Consider the following 20,690-nt stretch of genomic DNA (forward strand, 5'->3'; position numbering starts at 1 on the left):
CTGGAGGTGATGTTTGCCGCTCCAGAAACTCTTAGTTACAATAAGCCAATGCACCTACAGCAGGCTTTTGACTCTTTACTCACTTGACAGCCTTTGATGATGTTTTATGCAAAGCCTTTATTTTGTTTTTTGTAAGATGTGATTTTTTTTTTTAAACTTTTACATTTGCATCTACCTTGTTTAAAATGGCAGTTCTGCGCTCAGCGAGTTGCGAGACCTGTTGGTACTGCTGAAGGGGGGTCACTAAGATATCCATCAACTCCTGTGCGTGGCAGGAATCCTGCTCTACTATATCTTGCACTTCTGCATCCAGTTCATTGAGTTTGTAATGCCAAAGGTCGAGCATATCCCAGATTTGCTGCGTGTGGAGAGAGAGGAAATGAAATATAAGGTCAGGCTCAAAGATAACAGCAGTTATTTGTTCTGCATGTGGGGCATGTGGAATTGCAAAGATTTCGGAACTGATATGACGGGAACAGAACACTCTGCATCTACCGGTGTGATTCACAGTTGAAAAAAACACGTATTTTCCTGTGAGAAAGAATTGGTAAATATTCACCAGCTAAATGCTTGCTTGTACTTCTCCTTTTACAGACATAAAATGAATGGAGGGCCACTTTACGCTCCTGCTAAACCAGGCTCTGTAGAAACAACCAAAAATCTTTTAGCGCCCACAAATTTTTTTTGGCAAGATTACCTTCTGAACTTCTTTGGCTTTTGCAATGTTTTCACTCTTCTGTTGTAACATCTTTTCAATAGCTTGAAGGCCATTGTTAATAGTTTCTGCTTTTCTTTTCAGCACATACTGAGGAGAGCTCTGCAAGATTTCAAAGCTAACCTGTCAGAGTAAAGAGAAAACGATAGGGGAGATTACAAAGATCTGTTTGTTTCTGTGCACCACCTCACCAAAAATATTCAAATTCTTTTCATGTTTCTCTTGACAAGTCACTTGAAAACACAGGAATGGAATTACATTTGCAGGGAGAAGCGTTAATGTGAGCAGGTTCAACGTTTACATGTTGTTCAATGATTTCCTCTCACTCAAAAATGACTGGTCAAGAAAGGCAATCCCTGAAGAAACAATGGGTGCTTCGCTTCAACTGCTCCTGTTCTAATCTGTAACAGAGGCTGATCAGGCTGCATTGTGGAAAGGGTCACGTTTAGATTTGTGCTGTCAGAAACCTAGAATGACACCTTTATGTCTCAGCTGACAGCTATTACTTCCATGTACCAAATAAGGGAATATGGAAGTGCATCAATGTATAGTGAATTTCTAAATATAAATTTAGAGATTTATTACTAAAATAAAAGGCTCTGAGCCCCATAAAGTATGTGGAACTTAATTTTACTCTGCAGAACTCCACAGAAATGAAAAATCAATACACTGGAGGGCACGATTTTCTATGTGAAGAGAAAAACTCTCAAGTAAGCTGAAGTTGAGTAACTGCCTGAGCACAGAACTGAGCAACACACTAAGGTACCAGGTTACTATGGACTAGATGAAGTGCAGGGAGTGAGAAAGTCCTTACTCTTAGCCCAGAGTAACATCTTTTCTTACTAAACCCTGCTAGCTGTTAAGGTCAGCCAAGCCCCAGGAAATTTTTAAATAATGGTAAATCCTTTGTGTGCTGCAGCCCTAGGATTTATGGGGCATATGCACATTGAACAGCTTTATGCTGTATTGATGCAAAAGATTTCTAGTTTAGTAGTTATTCTTGTTTGAAGCTCCTTATACTTTATCCTTTTTGTGGGAAGAGGAATTAAGATCACTATTTAGTTAATAAATTTTTTATCCATTTTTATTTCTTAATTTTATTAACATTATTTATTATTTATAGATTCCACCACGTAGTGTCAGACCAATATAATAATACCTATAGTAAGGTATTGATAAAATTACATTAATCAAAATAAATATCTAGCAAAAAGAACTGCAGCGCTCCTCTCAAATACTCCTGCTTATACAAAAAACCTACGAAGTCCAGTCTGTACTTAGTGCCTAAGACTCCCTGGAAAAAGGAACTCAGACTGTAATCACTAAACACTTAACCATTACTACTATCCTGGAGTATACCAAACATAAAAAATTATTGATGTTTGTTGCGCTAGTTTCCAAAATAGAACAGAAACATGTATGAGTGATGCGACACAGTTGGAAATGAGAAAGCAGACCAAGCATGGACTTCCCATCTTTCCTCAGAAAAAACGCTGCATCTGTCAATGCTCTGGTCATTGGTAGGGCAGGATTTTAATTTCAAGACTTCTTGCTGGGATAAATTTATTCTATTTTTCACATAAAATGCATGGCATCAAAAGTATGATTTATTTTCATTTTTAGGTTAGCAGATTTAGAAGAAAGCAGAATGCCATTAAAATATGACAAGTTAATTCAATTTAACACACGCTGGTATCTCCTAGTATGTAACTAAGCTGATCTCCAGTTCCACTAGGATTTATTTTGTTTCCTAAATGCATTTTAAAAACTTCCAAGATAGTTTATATTGTTTTCCACTACCTAAATATGAAAAGCAAATGTTATCTAGTTTCCAGGACCAGTTCTTTCACTCCAACATGTGCGCTGGTATAATCTTTTATCTCAGTAAATGAAACAGTAAACAACAAAAAAAACCCCAAAGCATAAATACTGTTTTACGTCCCTTCTCCTTCTCTCTCTGACCCAGTTATTGGTTCTAAAAAGACTGGTTCCATGTTGAAACAGAAACTATGAAGTTAACTAAATTAAAACTAATAAGCTGTAACGAATATATATCTAAATATTTAATGCAACATAAAATGAATGAATAATCTGACAGACACTACCAAGTAACTGCATTTCAAAATCGTTTTATTAAACTTTCAAGTTTTATCAAATTAACTGAGATTTAGCCTTTAAAATTAGCATTAAAGATTATTATTTCTGAAATAAGAGAACTGAAATATTTTTTTCTTTTTATAAGTAACACAAATGAATAAAAAACAATGATAATTATACCAGGCTAAAATTTGACCCCAAACTTACAGTATTACTCCATTTTCCTTTAATTTTGCTTTCAGTTTATGCCCCCTGTAGATAGAAAACATTGCAAAAAGCCAAGGCAATGTTATTTAGTTATTTAAATTCCCTGCCTGCTTTTAAAGGAATGCAACCATGTCCCGAGGGGTGGTATAAAGAACCATGCTGTGATAGCCTACCGTGTGTGCAAATTAGATTAAAAAAATCCGGTTTCAAAAGTCCAATTTTGAAAATATCTTCTCAGTTAAGCTATACAAACTTCCCAAACAACTTTGACTACTAGTTCAGTTTAATAATCAGACTGCATAGAAGACAGGATCCATATCATATCCAAGACTTTGTTGCTTGTGGTTCTGCCTGTCCTCTTTTAACGGAAAAGAAAAATATTATATTCACACTGCTTACTGTAAGGTTTTTCTAAAAGGAGACAGTTAGCATGAGGAATCTTTCCTCATGCGTACATTTTCACTGAGAGGAAAATGCAAATGAAAATAATCAATGTTTCAAGTGGAAATTTATAGTTACAATACTCATGAAATATTGCTGTACTTATTTATACATTACAAAAAGGTAAATATGAAAATTACATCAACAGTTACCTTGTCTTCTAGGTCTTGCAATACTTTCTTGCACTCCTCCAGCTGTGTTTCGATCTCTGCAGGAACTATTGTATACTTTTCAGAATACTTGATCCGGAGTTTCTCCATGATATCCTTTAGAGTTTGACTTTCTTTACTGATCACACTCTGAACCTCCTACAAAATTAAGAGTAACTTCAGCAGTTTTACCCAGTTTTTACTGAGTGCATGTGCATGTGTGTATATGTACATATGTGTATATATAGATACATACATATTGTGTTTTATATTTCCTACCATGATTATGGTTTGGAAAAGTTGTTTTTGTGATATCAAACCTAATTTGACTACCCCTGCAAGCAGATTAACTTTGAGAAATACTCACTCATTTAATCAAATGATGCTTTTCAATCTGTAAGAATTAATTAAACTTGATACTATTCCATATCAGGCAACTGATGCACTGATGTTTATTGACAGGTATAGCAATGTAATCATTTGAAGTGCTCCTATGATTAAATGTTAACCTTTGTACTCTCCCTTTTGCCAAAAGTGCATTTTCTCTTTGAAAGATGTTTAATAGCCAACGTTCATGCCTTCATTATTATAAACAACACAAAGGCCACAAAAAGCAACAGGTTTCAAGCTGAAGTATCTGCTTTCAGGCAATTACGCAGAGCAGCACAGCAGGCTCCTTTCAAAACAGTAGTTTCTAGTTCTGCATGAAGAATGTAGGTTTTATGAGATAAAAGAAACTTGAACAACTGTCTACAGCCTGTGGCCTAGAAATAAAATCCCATCTAAGTCCTCTTGCAGAAAGAATGAAGCAACTTATTTGTTTTGAAGGTTTTCTAGAATTTCAAGTTGGAAAGTTCTGTTTGTTTGCTTTATGGTCCCTTTTCCCAATGCTCAGCTGTTTGAGAAACTCAAATGTTAACTCAAGTTATTGGGGAAAATGATCTAAAGCTCCTCCCAGGCAACGAAAGACATCATTGAAATTAACATCCTTTTCTTTTTCAATCAGGGGTAATGGTAATCCATTAAATCCTAGTCTTCACTTGGGAATCTTTTCCCTCACACAAATACAATGCACAGAAGAAATATGTTAGAGTCTGAGATTGATTTGGTTCCTGCCATCCCACGACAACTGGGTCTGATATTAAAAAACTCAAAACCATGAAACAGCTGTGTGCCTCATTCTACCATAGAGAAGGCTGTTGTTGTCAAATGGCCCAATTAAGATTGTGCCAACATTTACGGGAGTTTATAGATTCCCTGACTTGAATTTGAAAGAATCAATTACAACGCTCATCTCCAAAACAAAGCATGTCTCTGAAAACCGGTTTCTGTATATAAATGCATGTTCACATTTCACAGATTATTTAGCTGGAAAGCAGATGCCTGTCAAAACTGTCGCAATTTTTTTCCTAGGGGACTAGATGATATCACTTCCCATTTGCATATTAATCTATGTTGGTGAGTTAAAACTTCGCCACCCAGCTAACCTAGATTTCTCATCTGGAAGTGAAATAGGCATTTCCATTCAATAAATGCAACGAAGCCCTGAATCACGCTATAGATTTTATAGAAACTAGGTTTTCTTTGGAAGCAGGGATGAAATTGCCCTGCAGATTTTGGCTTACTGGTGTTTGCATTAGGTAAAATTACGGGATTTTTCAATCCTTTCAGCTGAATCTTCTCAACAGGAACAGGCCTGCTGTGACATACTGCTACAGAGAAATCATTTGACAGGATTGCTGCTAACATTTGCTTGTGCCAATTGCTGTCAGGAACAGGAACAAGGTCTAAACTCACTTTTGGGTGAGTTTCAGGTGCTCAGAGTAGCATAGTTTGGATGTAAGGAAAAAGAGCAGGCATCAAGCACCTGCAGTGGTAACATTTCTTCCTGGATACAAAGAACTAAGTAAAAGAGGAGACCTAACTCTAAATTCTAATTCTAAATAATTTTAAATAGAAAACCAGCCCTTTCAGACAAATCCACAAGGTTTCACCACAGTAATGCTGGCTCATGGGTTTTCAGAACTTCCTAAAGATGTACTTAACATTTCTCTCTCATGCTAACCCCTAGGAAAATGCTCGTATCTGCCACCACGATCTTTGGCTTCTGTACATTTCCTAGCCCTTTGCCAGCTTCAAGCATCCACCTTCTAAAGAAAATACATGGTGGGGACCCCGAACTAGTTTTTATACAAGACTGAACAAAGAGAGCCCAAATTTGTAATAGACCTTAGTAGGCTAGAATAAATAAATTATAAAGTTCTAGAGTTAAAAGATAATTCAATTAAATATAATGAAAAATAAATTTTTGATCAAGGTTTAAAAATTAAGATAGTAATATAAACACAATAAGACTAAATTGAAACATATATAACTAATAATAAGTAAATAAACCCACATTCAGGAAGTGTTAGGAATAATAGCATTTCATAAAGTCAAGAATTCAAAGGGTAACAAAAATATACTGAAATGATAGAAATGTATAGACTGGGTTGCTGTAGAGTGCTGGTTGCTGCTGGTGGAGACTGTGGTCTTTATCACAATTTGATTTCTAAAAAGCATTTACCAGGTTAACCCCCTGATGTGGGACATAAAATCCAGAGTATCTGAAGCTGCCCTGGCTAGGTACGCAGAGGGGGAAGGGGCGCAGGATGTACACTAAGCAATCCTTCCTAAAAGGCATGCAGCTGGCTGTGAATCTCTGCAATATGGAAAGACTTCTGTGCCTGCTAACTGGACCACATAGAGGGAGAGGAACGCAAACCAAGGACATGGCAGGGCCAGTCATATTCTGCTGAGCCAGATTCATTCTCTTTAAGTCAATGTGCGTAGGCATATACTTTGCCACTAATTTTATTTGGAGCAAGTTCAAGCCCCAGCATAAAAGAGAACATATTCCAAATTGTCCCCACACAATAACAGAGCCGTTACCAACCTCCAGTTGTCCTGCCTTTCCAGTAGCATCTTGTAATGACACAGATGCAGCATTCTGTAACGCATTTGTCACAGCACTTATTTCTTCAATGATCTTGTTCCTCTCTTGAATCTCAGCTTGTACAGAATCCTTATGGTCTTGAGTCTTTTCATACAACCTATGAAAGATTTCCAGCAAGAATATATTGTGTTACACTCTGCACTAAGTAGGAGTAATCAAAGAGTATGCTTAATACAAATATTTTTAAAATATATATGAAACACATTTGTCTGCATTTTAATATTATTTTCTGTAACTAAATCTCTGAGTTTCCATCCTTTGTTGCCTCAGTTTCTTCAAAAATGAGTCTTCAGATATTGCTAAACAAAGTACGTTTGGTAGACCAAATCAGATAGCGTGCATATTTGAACAGCAAACAGACCTCAGGTTCTTGGAGTCTGAAAATGCTGGCAGAGCAGAAGACGTTCACAAAGATTTCCATGTCAAAAAGCAGGCATGGAGAAGGGTGAGTACAATCACAGATTTGCAAAAAATAATTGAGGCAAATTTTAAACAGTGGCACTCACTTAGTAAGGCAAAAGTTGAGTTGTTCAACCATCATCCCTTCTGATTCCTTCTACATTTGAACATAAATTGCAGCCCACACACAATACGGCCAGGCTCAGGTCTTTTCCCTAGCTACTGTCTCCCAGTGCCCATGCTGGAGACAGCAGATGGGTTAGATGGAGCATTGGTCTGACGCAGTAGGGCATTCATTATCTTTTTAAGTGCATTACAGCTTTCATATATTCTTTAATACCCAATAAAATGCTGTGCTTATAAGTAGTCCTGTCATATTTTCAACAGAAATTTCACACCACTTACTTTTTACAGCGATCCTGCATTGCCCTTATCTCACGTAAGGCGGGAAGGGCAGCTTCTGCCTCAGTATTTTCAGATGTATTCAGGATGTTTCTTATTCGGTGAAGAAGTAAGAATAAGAGGAGCTGTTGCTGGTTGATGTTTTCCTCAAATGAGTTCACAAAATCTAGTAATTCTATCAGTTCCTCTCTGGTGGCCTTTTCTTTCTCTTTAAGACTTTCTGGCTGTTCTTCCTGGAGCTTATCAAGAATTATTGTTTCTCGTTCCAGCTAAGTAAACAGTATGTCAAAGCATGAGATAAAGTGCTTTTTTATTCCATCACCTTAAGTTACATTATTCATTTACTCATACACGTGATTAAGTACTGGGAATTACATAGCCGGAGAGCTTGAACCCCTGAAGTGTGCCAAAACATTTGGGTTTGCTCTAACAAATCACATAACCACACACAGAGTTGTTCCGGGCTCAGAGAATTTATACTATAAATATCCCCATCATTTTTAACTCCAGGGTTCAAGAAAGACTGGGGTTGACTGTCTGATCAGTGGGTGGGAAATGATGTTCTGCACTGATCTCAGCCCTTTATGTGCCATTTTACAGAGGGCTCCATCCCTACCACATTCCCCAAAACTTACAGTTTGTTGAGCAACTCACCTCTTCATTGATGAATTTCCATTCCTGCTTTAGTTCTTCACAGTTAATTTCCAGCCCTTTCGCCACCTCAAGCAAACCCAGCCAATTTTCCCACAGCACTGTTACAATCCTGCCCAGTGCCCTGTCACTTCTCTTGCATAATCTCCTCAGCTCTCCAGAGACCTGCCTCAGCTTCACAAGATCATCTTCAGCTGAGTCGATGTTGGAGACTAAAATCTTATTGCAAAAATAAACAAGTAAATAAGTAAAACAATACAGTCAGAAGTGTTAATGAAGCATTAAGTGACATGATTAGGATCCTCTAATAAAATGGCAATCACTTCACTGAGCTGGTTAAACACAGTTGTAATGAGGGAATTCTGTTGGCTAGGACTGTGGAGAAAGATGGGGTAAATAAAACAAACAAAACAAACAGAAGAACAGTGTGCCCAGGCAATTAGGTTGTTCTTACTTCTTTCTGGTTATTTGGAAGGGACGAGAAATGAGCAGGAGTTACAGATATATAAAATGACAAGCCTGTAATATGATGAGTACTAAAAAAGAAGACAGCAAAAAGGTTCATTATAGCAGAGTTCTGGTGGGGAGGCAGCAAGAGTCCTGGGTGAGGAAACTGGAAATTCTCCGATTTTCACTTCTGAGGGAAAACAATGGCAATGTTAGAAATCTGATCAGTCCTGGTCCTGCAAAGAACCAATGAGGGATCTGAACAGAAATGCAACACTATCTTAAGCACAGATAATGTTTGATTTCTACAACAATAAGATGTACTCATTTTACATGGTCTATTATAATCCAGTCTTTTTATAGGTATATAAATATATTCTGTGGTTTTATATATACATAAATACAGGATAAAGAATTTCACTTCTTTCTGCTACGATGTCATGTGGTGTGCATAGCTGCTATACCACCATTTTGCATGAGCTTTTCAAGTTCTTCAGAGCCTCTCTTACCTTGCTTTCTTCTAAGTGCTCCAAAGCTTCTTTATAAGACATTGGTATTTGAGACAAAGACTGTCTAAGCATCTTTTCCAGTTTGTTAAGATTATCACACACCTTATCTTTGGCTTTTGTGTAGCTTTTGTATTTTTCAAAATACCTGTAGGAAACAATTAATAGAACAATTAAAATCTGTTGTGGTTGCTCCTCTCTCCAACCATACTGTCCACTAGAATTAAAAAAAACACCAAACTTCTGAACTAATAGTCCTTACTATTTTGCAAGTTATCTTCAATTATCATTTGTTATACACTTCAGGTCCGATATCTGAGATACTTTAGAGATGCAGGTACAAATGCCCCAGAGGTAAAGAAATATAGGTATGTATATCCATATATCGGCCATGGAGCTGCTCAAAAGAATTGTATGGCTTGATCTAAGTCTCCATCCTCCTCAGACATTCCCAAAAAATTAGTTCCCAGTTTGTAACACACATTCTATTTGTCCCTACGATGTATGGTCTGTACAATTCCAATTTCTTGTATCTTATCATCTCTTCTATTACCAAAGCCTTTAAAGTCATCCAATTCTTTGATTACAAAAGCAGATTTTAAGGTTATGCTCAATAGAACCAAAAGCACCGGATCATGAGCAAGCAATTTAAAAATCCTTTACTCTATCTCCCAAACTTTTTCTGTACATGTATCTGAAGGCCCTTCAGTTCTCTTCCATACCTATATTTGAAGGAAGGAAACTATGGCCTGCATCTCGTTTGGTCTTTACTTTCTCAAGCCATCAGAATAGCCTATGGAAGACATGCATTAGGGCCCCTCTGAATACTATTCTAACCTGCACCAGCATGGAACTGGAGAATGTGGAAATGTGCCTTCTTCTGATTCTGGCACCATATGACACTCAATCGAGCCCCATACATGCTTTTTGGAATATACTAAAAATGATTGCATTGTAAATAATTAGCAATATGCTTATTGTCTGGTAATTTTCCTTCCATTATAATCACATGTGGGAACAACAGAAATGCTTACAGTTCTTTCTGCTGAATTACCTGGTTCTAGCAAAGCAGAAACAACACTGCATTTATTATCAGTCAAATTTCTCATAATAAGGAACACGATCTAGGAAGATCTCTTGAACCTACCTCTGTTCATCAGCTTCCTTTCTTTGAGCCTTCTCCCTTAATGCCAAACTCTTATTGACTAGTTCTGTTAAAGTATTTTCCAGACATATTTTGTCTTCTGGTTTCACTAGGTTTTTCAGCTTGGAGTACAGGTTTTCTATATCAGCCTTTGCAGAGTTGAACTCTTCTTGTTTCCATTGTGAGGTTTGATGGACCTCCTCTGAGCTACCAAGCTCTGCTGCGGCAGACTTGACTTGAGCTTCATAGTCCTCGAGGAACCTGGCAGCCCTCTGAACAGCCTTGGTATAAAGCTCACCAGTCTTACATGCCTCCTCCAGAGCACTCTGAAAGTGTTAAAAAGACAAAGGAACAATCAAGAAAGACTGCTGTGCTCCTCTGGATCACCAGATGGCCTTCTCAGAATTTCACACCTGGATGTCTTTGAGGCCAATGCTCCCAGAATTGGCCTGAGGAGGTGAGGGAGGACACAAGGCAAATGTATTCTGCTACCTAGGTAGTCAGAGAGTAGTGCTGTAACCTGTGGATTGATTGCCCTCAATCATAGGAACAGGGGTTATGAGGGAACTGCCAATACTGGAGAAGTCCAAAGAGAAAGATGGCAGGACACAAGAACCGTAAGATTCCTTACGGACATGGCAGTATACGTCCCGTTCAGAGAAGGAAAGCCCACACGTCGATGCTTTATTCTGCTCCAGGGGATACCTCCACTATGACTTGCCAAACTGCTTCTCGCTAAACCCTATTCTTGTATGTATTTATACACAGAATGATGTGTGACTTTGCCAGCTCTTGGATTCCCACAGGGCAGAGAAACTTTGGCATTGTGCTTCCCACACAATACCCAAGCAGTGAAGATAAAGCACAGCAAACCAGGAAATCTGGCAGCAGGACTATAAGTCCATCAGGGACGCTGAGTCCCTCCCCCTGTTATTAGCTACTACCTCATATTTCCTCATTTGTATCCATTGATCTCTTGGGCAGTCAGGGCACAGGTCGTCTTGACCAGGACACAGTTCCAGAACCTCTCTGCTATGAAGGTTACCACTCTTCTGGTTTCCAACATAAAGTTATTCACTAACTCTTTCTCCTTGTATTAACACTGCCCTTTAGCTTAAGCAGTCCTTTTCCATCCATTAAGTCTACCTCCAACCTAATTACATTTCTCAGCTAGATTTCCCACTTGCCCTCAGCTTACCAGGTTGAGCAAATTCAGTTTTATTAACTGCCCTCAACATCCCTCATCCTTCTAACAGCATCTGTTCCAGTTTGAGTGGACCTTTCCTGACAAAAGCATCAAGAATCAGGTCGCTCCTCCAGCAATGCCTTATCAATGCCTTATATACTTCTTTTAAAGCCTTAGATCCCTGTTGCCTTTCCTTTGCTCACCCTCCCTGAGGCCTGATCACATTGGTTTGGCCTGTGCTTTACTCTCCTCGATCATTCCCAACTGGTAAGCTTTTTCTTTATAGTAGAAACAAGGAACTTCTATTTTTTTCATCACTGTCACTATTGAAAATATTACATAAAATCAGTCCCAAAAATAATCCCAGGACGATTGCACCCAGTCTCTCTTCAGCTCAATATTTCAACACAACCTTTTCCTTCCTCCCTCTTACCTTTCTTTTCTTGTGCTAATCCCCACTGCTTGATTATAATCAAAAAATACTACTAATGTCTTTGTATCCTTAGTTTCTTATCATGATTCCCATCATATCCACCAATGCAGAGATGATGATGGGCCAATTCAGTTATTAGAATAAAAGGAGGATATAAGTCATGAAAATATAAATACTACAGTCACAGACACCTAATCTAATTATTGGGAAAAGACATATGGCCATACCTTATTTTATTAAATATACTTACAACACGGGCAGCAATGTCTGTCTTCAGCTGTATTTCATGATCTTGCAGTGTCTCTAGTTTTGTTTCTATACCAGTAGGAAGAGATTTTTCTTCTTGGTTTTCCCTCTGTTTTTCCATTATACATTTTATAGCAGAAAACTTCGCTTGCATCATATTCTGAATTGCTTCCCATCGCATCTTTTCATACTGCATTATTTTTATGTCTATCAGAAATGGCTGCTGGAGCTCTAATTGAATATGCTTTATGATGTGGAATATATGTTCTACTTCATTCTGGATATCTTCCTTGTTTACACACTGGAGACCAGAGACCAAGTTTTGAAGAAACTGATTCAATCCCTCAACATCTTTCTCCAGGCTCTTTATTTCTTTCCTCTTAGAGTCTTTGAATGGTGTATCAAAGACCTCATTTTTGTTTATTTGATTTGCTGCCTCCTGGGTTAAGTACAAGATTTGCTGAACTGTCTGAAACAGAATCTGTGCAGATATAAGATTCTCAGCAGGAGAAGAGCTAGAGCTATTTAGGATGTTAACTTCTTTTCTTACAGTGGATGTCATAGTCTGGATTTCATTTAGCAATGCTTGAATCTTATCGCATTCCCTAACAACATTATCAAAGTGTATTATCTTCCCTTTAATTTTATTTTTAATTTTAAAAAATTTAGTTTGCAATTCATCCAGCTGCAGTGAGTCCCATTTTAGACCTATGCATTCAAAGATTTCTTTGTACTTCATTATTTGTGACAAATTGGACTGAAAAGCTAATACTTTTTCTTTAAGTGCTTTGCATTTATCCTTCACGTCCTGCTTGGCACCTAATAATTCATCTTCCTCCAGGTTCATTTCACCATACTGTAGATCATTAAGATCTTGCTGCAATGAAGTTACTCCTTCAGCAAACTCTCTGTAGACAGCTATATTTTTTTCTACTTCATGAAGTTTACTCTGAATTTGCCTCTGTGTCTTCCTTGCTCTACTCTTCAGACTTCTTAACTGATCAATCAAAAATAGTTGTTCAGACAGGCTCAGTTCCCCAGCTGTCACCTGACTCTCTTTGCAGTGGGATGAGATAAGCCCTTCTATTTCCTGTATGTCCTTTAAAATCTCCTTTAAAATGGCTTGTTGATTGATTAATTCTGACCATGTGCTGGTTTGGTTCATGTCAGGCCTGGCAAGCATCTCAGCATTTCGAAGCTGACAGTGAACTTTTTCTACTTCTGCAATAAGTCTTTGCCTCTCCTCCAGCTGGAGCTCTAGGTGCTGTAAGCTTTGAGCTGATTTTAAAACAAGAGCCTTGTATGAATTCTGCAATGTTTGTAAAAGGAAAGTCATATCAGAGATCTCCTCTGGCTTCAAGCTGGGAACGATGTGCTGGAGCCCATAATCCAGTGATACAATCACAGGCTCTCTGTTTAGAACTTCTGTGCTCATAAGCTGACAACTTCTGATCTGTGATTTAACATCACTGGGGAAAAGTGCTGCTTTCTGATCAAGAGACGACAGTGAATCTTTCACCCATGAAATATTTTCTTTCAGCCTCTTCATCATTTCATGTTTCATGAGAGCAGGACCGCTGATCTGAACATCCTCTCGAGGAGTTTGTTGCGCTGATAATGCTTCCAATTTGCTCTGCAAATCATGTATAGAGTTCTCCAAAGCTACCTTCTCTTGATCACTCCAAATTCTTTTCATCTGCAGTTCAATCCTTCTTTTTAATAGAGAAAGACCATGTTTAATGTCCTGTAGCTCTGTGGTCCAAAGTACAGGGTATTTGGCTTTTCCTTCAGATGAGGAATATAACTCTGCCTGTAAACACTGTTCTTGTATCAGCCTCTGAATATCCTGTGCTTTATTCATAAGCAGGTTAAATTCGTCGATTTCTGCCACAACTTGATCATGTTTCTTTTGCACTGTTTGTTCCATGTGTTGCCACCATTGCTCCAGTTGCCTCATTTGGCTTTCGGTTAACACTTTATCCATGCATGTTAAATGCTGAGATAAACTTTCTTGCTGAGTTTTCAACTGGTTTAAGACATCTCTTTCTTTTTGTAAGGACTCTATGCATGCCTTAATTTTCTCCAGAAGAACTGTGTTATTCATAGGACCCCTGCCAAAAATATGAGTAGCGTTAAAAAAAAAAATTCTCCTAAAACATGGACTAGACACGTTTTGAAAAGAGAATTTAACTGTTTAGAAAATGATTCACTCACTTTATTCACTTAATCACAGGTATCTCTCAATGTTCTCTCACAAATTTCCTAACCACCATTGCAGTATCATTATTTCTTGCTTATCTGTACAGCATTAGTTATTTCTAGATATCTCTGCAGGAAAGGTATATTCTAATGTATATTCTCTAAAATTGCAGTATATACTGATATAGAATGTGTTATGTCCTAAAGGAATGTAGCCTCCCTTTAAAGTTACAATAAATAAAATTTTAAAAATCAACAATAGTGTTAAGTCATCTCTAAGCGAATTAACAACATTTTATGATAATTTCTGATTTACAATGAAGATAAAACTTAGTTGTAAGAAAAACTTCAAAAATTCCCATTCGTTCAAGATTGATTTGGAGGAGTTTATCTACTGATCTTTTATTTCCAGGGGTATTTTGAAATTCCCACATAAAATACATTTAGTAGCTAGATTTTTATTCAATTTTTTTCAATCTCTTTGCTGTAAATTAAAAATTTTATAAATTATTTTAAAGATTTTCAAATTATTATGATACATTACTGTGACCGATAGGCTAGTTCCATGTTTTGAAGGCTAATTCATAAAAGGCACTAAATATTTTGTGTGTGTTGGTTACCTCTGAATTGGTACTGTGGACTTATTTATTGCCACAGAATTCTTCCTATCAAATAAGGTTAATTTTCAGAGTAATGAGATGTTTCACTCAGAAAAAAATTAGAACTGATGAGTCCTTAAAGAAAAATATTTCACATCTGCCATATTTTTGCAAAAATATTTTAATATGGCTTTTATATAGGTTTTTAGCACAGCAACCATTTCTTTGCTTTGCCTAAAAAATAAAAATAGTAGATGTTGCTAAAGGATAGCAGAGAACCACCAGAAATGCTTCTGTTTAAGGCTGTTTAAACTTATAAACCTGTGAGACTTCTCTTGCTACCTAACTTTAACGAGATGGATAAAACACCGTATTCTTGTCTGAGCATTATTGAAGAATGGCACGAAATTCAGTCTAGGACCGTATTTGTTCTGCAACCTATTAACACAAACCCTCAACTATACTTACATTTTTATGCTATCTTTTTCTGTTGACAAATTTTTCATTGAGGACTGCGCAGCAGAAAGATTTTTCTGGTACTCATTAATTAAACAGTACTGTTGTCGCTTCACTGCCTTAACAGCATCTAGTTCTTGAAGCAGCCTGTCCCAGCAGGGCACTGCAGGCTCTGTGGTTTGCAGCTCTGCTCTGTTTGATCCTGTTGCATTGTGAAATGCTTCTTGACTATGACACAAAGATTTTGCTTTCCATGTTTCCAGTTCAGTTTGTAAATTCTACAATCAAGCCCACCACAGAGAGAGGATTAAAAGAGGATCTTAAACACTTTCAGCTTTCAGCACAAAATACAGTTAAATACTGATTCATCTACAAACATACGCTTGCTCAGTCACATGCAAATGAGCACGCATGCCTGTGCACATCATGGAAGCACACACGCAATCACAGGTATATCTACTATTGCACTCTAGAAAAGCAGTACAAAATATGGTATTTACATGGACATATTTGCATTAAGGCACAGTGTTTGTAGATTACTTGGTAGACAAACTGACTAATCATGCAGTCAAACTTTAGATATGACTACATGAAACAATTTTGTTTTGCCCAAGTGATTCATAATTCTGTAAGTGTATCACTACGTTAACAACGAGGAATGGCTTTGCAATTTCCATACCTCCAGCTCTTTCAGTTGTTCATTTATGAGCACAATATCCAGTTCAGCCACTTCATTTTTCAGCTCATTGACCTTTTGTTCCTCTTCAAAATATTCAGTGTTTACTTGCACTCCAGGAAATAGTTCCTTCTGGATAACCACTTCTGCACCTGTGTCCTACAACGCAAAACGGGATTCTTATTTCTGAAGGTCCTAAACCAACAAGTTTGCTGACTGCAACACTTTGCTTCACATTTTTAAGCCATACCTAAATCCTGCTGTGGCTTCCCCCACAGTCTCTGGGGGTCAACCAGGACCCAGAGGCTGGGACCTCCATCACTGCCCCCCACTGCTGCAGTCACCCTGGCTTGCCAGCACTGCTCAGATAGCTATGAAATCTCTGCCCTTAAGTTTGAAACTCTGATATCACCACCTTCAAATAATATCCTCCCTGCACCCACGTCTGCTACTGATAAATTCACAGGTCTATCCTGTCTTCTCCCCCTCCTCCTTACACATTCATGGACCTTTAACCTCTCCTCATACCCATATTCCTTCTGCTCAGCACCTGCCTTGATATACTGCTGTGTCCTTCACCAGGACCACCTCTTCAACTGCTCTTCACGGGGCGACTCATGCATGAAGCAGCTTGGCTGTGACACAAAGCCACGGCTGCTACTGCCACAAGCGCTATCCAAAATCAGGGGTAAGATGAGAGTGTCAGGGAGCCATGTCTCAACTGGGGTGGGGAGGAAGGGAATGGGGGGCTCCAGAGCCAGTCCCTAGCACTGCCATCAATTCCCACAAATTCAGAAGAACAAGTCACTTGAGGTGTGACCAGGTTTAACAGCCCATCAGCTGAGCTGAGGTCATTGCCCAAGTGGATGCTCTTAGCCAGCTCCAGTTCAGATGTAAAACATAATCCTCTAAATCACCTTCAGCTATTGCAGACAACAACATAAATGAAATGTCACAGGCTTACTGGGTCACCTGGCAACACCTTAAAAATCTTTCTGCATTTCCCTTCCCCCAGTACTGTCCTATCTGGTGTAAAATGTGATCTGTTCCACGTATAGACTTCATATGAGTGAATGCATACAAATATACAGATATGACTACAGTGTGAGCTTCTTCATGGTACCAACATATAAAATGAGCAATGACAAAAAATTCTTGTTTGATAAACTTACTGTATTGCTACTTTAGATACTATTTTACTAGGAAGCAGCCAGCTGTCCCTGCAGCCATATCACTTGTAAGTTGTCACTGTTGTCTGTCTCTTTGTTGGTCATGAGCTATACAAAATATATCTGTTTCCAAGTGTGGGAAACATGTAGCACATTGTAGACATTATTGGAAAAGAGTAATTCTATTTATTTGAACTCTTTTCGTTATTTTCAGTCAAAACTGAAGGGCACCACTCATGAAATAGTCAGAGAAATTTTCCATTTCTCTGTGTATACATCCATAATAGTTGTATCAATTCAGACATAAGATTTCATTTTAAGAGACTCTGGAGTGCCATAGAACTGAAATAAGCAGAAAACCTCAGCTAAGCTATCACAGAGTGAGGAGGAAATCCACTTTACCAGACTGAAATATAAACGCATCAAAACACACAAAAAAGTAAGTGTCCTGACACTACGAAAAACCTCAGGGTTGCTGTGTACATGTTTTGCTTGTCTGTATGACGTTCTCAACGTACACCATGGCACTGCCTCCCCAGATTCACAGACACACAGATAGCGTTGATCTCCCCACACAATAGTTTTAATGTTTCCCATAGTTTTTCAGTCTATCAGATGGTTGGAGAGGGAGGAAAATATGAGAAGGGAAGAGAACGGGGGTTGCTAACCAGCTACTGTTCTTCAGGTACAAAGCCAGGGCTCCCCTGCTGACTCTTCACAGTGCAGGCCTGTGGGAAAATGCCAAATATGACTCTGGCTTCAGGCTAGAGTAGAGCCCACAGTCTAAATCCTTTCTTATCCAACGCCTTCCTCAGGAAATCAGCAGAACCTACTTTCCCGTCCCTTTGCAAGCTCCAAATCGATTGAATACAAACATTTACAGATCACATTTAGAAGTGAAAATCAGTCAATTTGGAATGGAATGGAATGGAATGGAATGGAATAGAATAGAATAGAATAGAATAGAATAGAATAGAATAGAATAGAATAGAATAGAATAGAATAGAATATTTTCAGTTGGAAGGGACCTACAATGATCATCTAGTCCAACTGCCTGACCACTTCAGGACTGACCAAAAGTTAAAGCATGTTGTTAAGGGCATTGTCCAAATGCCTCTTAAACACTGACAGGCTTGGGGCATCGACCTTCTCTAGGAAGCCTGTTCCGGTGTTTGACCACCCTCTCAGTAAAGAAATGCTTCCTAATGTCCAGTCTAAACCTCCCCTGGCACAGCTTTGAACCATTCCATCGTATCCTATCACTGGATACCAGGGAGAAGAGATCAACTCCTCCCTCTCCACTTCCCCTCCTCAGGAGGCTGTAGAGAGCAATGAGGTCGCCCCTCAGCCTCCTTTTCTCCAAACCAGACAAGCCCAAAGTCCTTAGCCCTGCCTCACAGGACATTCCTTCCAGCCCTTTCACCAGCTTTGTTGCCCTCCTCTGGACGCTTTCAAGGACCTTCACATCCTTCTTAAATTGTGGGGCCCAGAACTGCACACAGTACTCGAGGTGAGGCCGCATCAACACTAAATACAGTGGGATAATCACCTCTTTTGACTGACTATGTTTAATGCACCCCAGGATGCGGTTTGCCCTCTTGGCTGCCAGGGCACACCACTGACTCATATTGAGCCTGCTGTCAACCAGCACCCCCGGATCCCTTCCTGCAGGGCTGCTCTCCAGCCACTGCTCTACCAATTTATACTTGTGCCTGGCGTTACTTCATCCCAGGTGCAGAATCCAGCATTTGGACTTGTTAAATTTTATCCCATTAATCATTGCCCAATGCTCCAATCTATCTAGAACCCTCTGCAAGCATCTTGTCCCTCAATAGGCACCTCCCAGTTTGGTATCATCAGCAAACTTGCTAATGGTGCATTCAACTCCTGCATCTAGATCATTGATAAATATATTGAACAGAACTAGCCCTAGAATTGAACCCTGAGGAGCCCTGCTGGTGACCGGTCGACTGCCAGATGTAGCCCCATTCACCAGAACCCTTTGAGCTCTGCCCTTCAGCCAGTTCTTCACCCAGCGCACTGTGAATCTGCTCATCCCACAGTTGGACAACTTGTCCAGAAGGATGCTGTGAGGGACACTATCAAAAGCCTTACTAAAATCAAGAAAAACTACATCCACCGCCTTCCCTTCATCCAATAGGTGGGTGACCTTATCATAGAAGAATATCAAATTAGTTAAACAGGACTTTCCCTTTGTGAACCCATGTTGACTCTGCCTGATCTGTGCCAGTTCTGCTTAATATCTTTATCAATGATCTGGACGAGGGGATCGAGTGCACCCTCAGGAAGTTTGCAGACGACACCAAGTTGGGCAGGAGTGTTGATCTGCTCGAGGGTAGGAAGGCTCTGCAGAGGGACCTGGACAGGCTGGATCGATGGGCTGAGACCAATTGCATGAGGTTCAGCAAGGCCAAGTGCCAGGTCCTGCACTTGGGTCACAACAACCCCATGCAGCGCTACAGGCTTGGGGAAGAGTGGCTGGAAAGCTGCCTATCAGAAAAGGACCTGGGGGTGCTGGTTGACAGCCGGCTGAACATGAGCCGGCAGTGTGCCCAGGTGGCCAAGAAGGCCAATGGCATCCTGGCCTGTATCAGAAATAGTGTGGCCAGCAGGAGTAGGGAAGTGATTGTCCCCCTGTACTCGGCACTGGTGAGGCTGCATCTTGAATACTGTGTTCAGTTTTGGGCCCCCCACTACAAGACAGACATTGAGGTGCTGGAGCGTGTCCAAAGAAGGGCAACGAAGCTGGTGAAGGGTCTAGAACACAAGTCTTATGAGGAGCAGCTGAGGGAACTGGGGTTTTTAGTCTGGAGAAGAAGAGTTTCAGGGGAGACCTCATCGCTCTCTATAACTACCTGAAAGGAGGTTGTAGCAAGGTGGGTGTTGGACTATTCTCCCAAGTAACAAGCGATAGGACGAGAGGAAATGGCCTCAAGTTGCGGCAGGGGAATTTTAGATCGGATATTAGGAAAAATTTCTTCACTGAAAGGGTTAGCAAGCATTGGAACAGGCTGCCCAGGGAAGTGGTTGAGTCACCATCCCTGGAGGTATTTAAAAGATGTGTAGACGTGGTGCTTAGGGACATGGTTTAGTGGTGGAGTTGGCAGTGTTAGGTTTACGGCTGGACTTGATGATCTTAAAGGTCTTTTCCAACCTAAATGATTCTATGATTCTATGATGATTGCAGTGTTATTTAAATGCTTTTGAATAGTACCCAGTATGATCTTCTCCATAATTTTTCCAGGAACTGAGGTTAGACTAACAGGTCTGTAGTTTCCTGGTCTTCCCTCTCCCCCTTCTTGTGAACTGGAATAACATTGGCTAGCTTCCAGTCAGCAGCGACCTCCCCAGAGTCCCAAGGCCTTTGGCAGTTTTTGTTGGGGTTTCCAGTTAGAGCAGATGTGCAAGTCCCATGTAAGACCTGCCAATGGACAGGCCAGCTGTGGACCTGCCTATAGATTTAACTGTGAAGATTAGATCTGGCCCTACCTTCAATTTAAGAATGTGGTGACCAAGGTTCAGCAGTCATGGGACACTTGTGATGTAACACCC

The 20,690-nt window shown here is 39.5% G+C and overlaps 1 protein-coding gene across 2 annotated transcripts in view; it reads right to left on the reverse strand.

The window, feature by feature from the left end:
- SYNE2 (spectrin repeat containing nuclear envelope protein 2) overlaps positions 1–20,690 on the reverse strand; it is a 205,929-nt gene that overhangs the window by 104,047 nt on the left and 81,192 nt on the right. For both annotated transcript variants that reach the window (XM_076345620.1, XM_076345619.1), the window contains exons 47-57: positions 15,952–16,107; positions 15,285–15,550; positions 12,023–14,129; positions 10,157–10,479; positions 9,013–9,157; positions 8,060–8,275; positions 7,409–7,674; positions 6,545–6,701; positions 3,613–3,768; positions 698–838; positions 176–358 (exon numbers count right to left, since the gene is read on the reverse strand). In XM_076345620.1, the coding sequence (XP_076201735.1) occupies positions 176–358; positions 698–838; positions 3,613–3,768; positions 6,545–6,701; positions 7,409–7,674; positions 8,060–8,275; positions 9,013–9,157; positions 10,157–10,479; positions 12,023–14,129; positions 15,285–15,550; positions 15,952–16,107 (4,116 nt within the window). The remainder of the gene's footprint in view (positions 1–175; positions 359–697; positions 839–3,612; positions 3,769–6,544; positions 6,702–7,408; positions 7,675–8,059; positions 8,276–9,012; positions 9,158–10,156; positions 10,480–12,022; positions 14,130–15,284; positions 15,551–15,951; positions 16,108–20,690) is intronic.

This window comes from Aptenodytes patagonicus, chromosome 7 (assembly GCF_965638725.1).
Source record: "Aptenodytes patagonicus chromosome 7, bAptPat1.pri.cur, whole genome shotgun sequence".
NCBI lineage: Eukaryota > Metazoa > Chordata > Aves > Sphenisciformes > Spheniscidae > Aptenodytes > Aptenodytes patagonicus.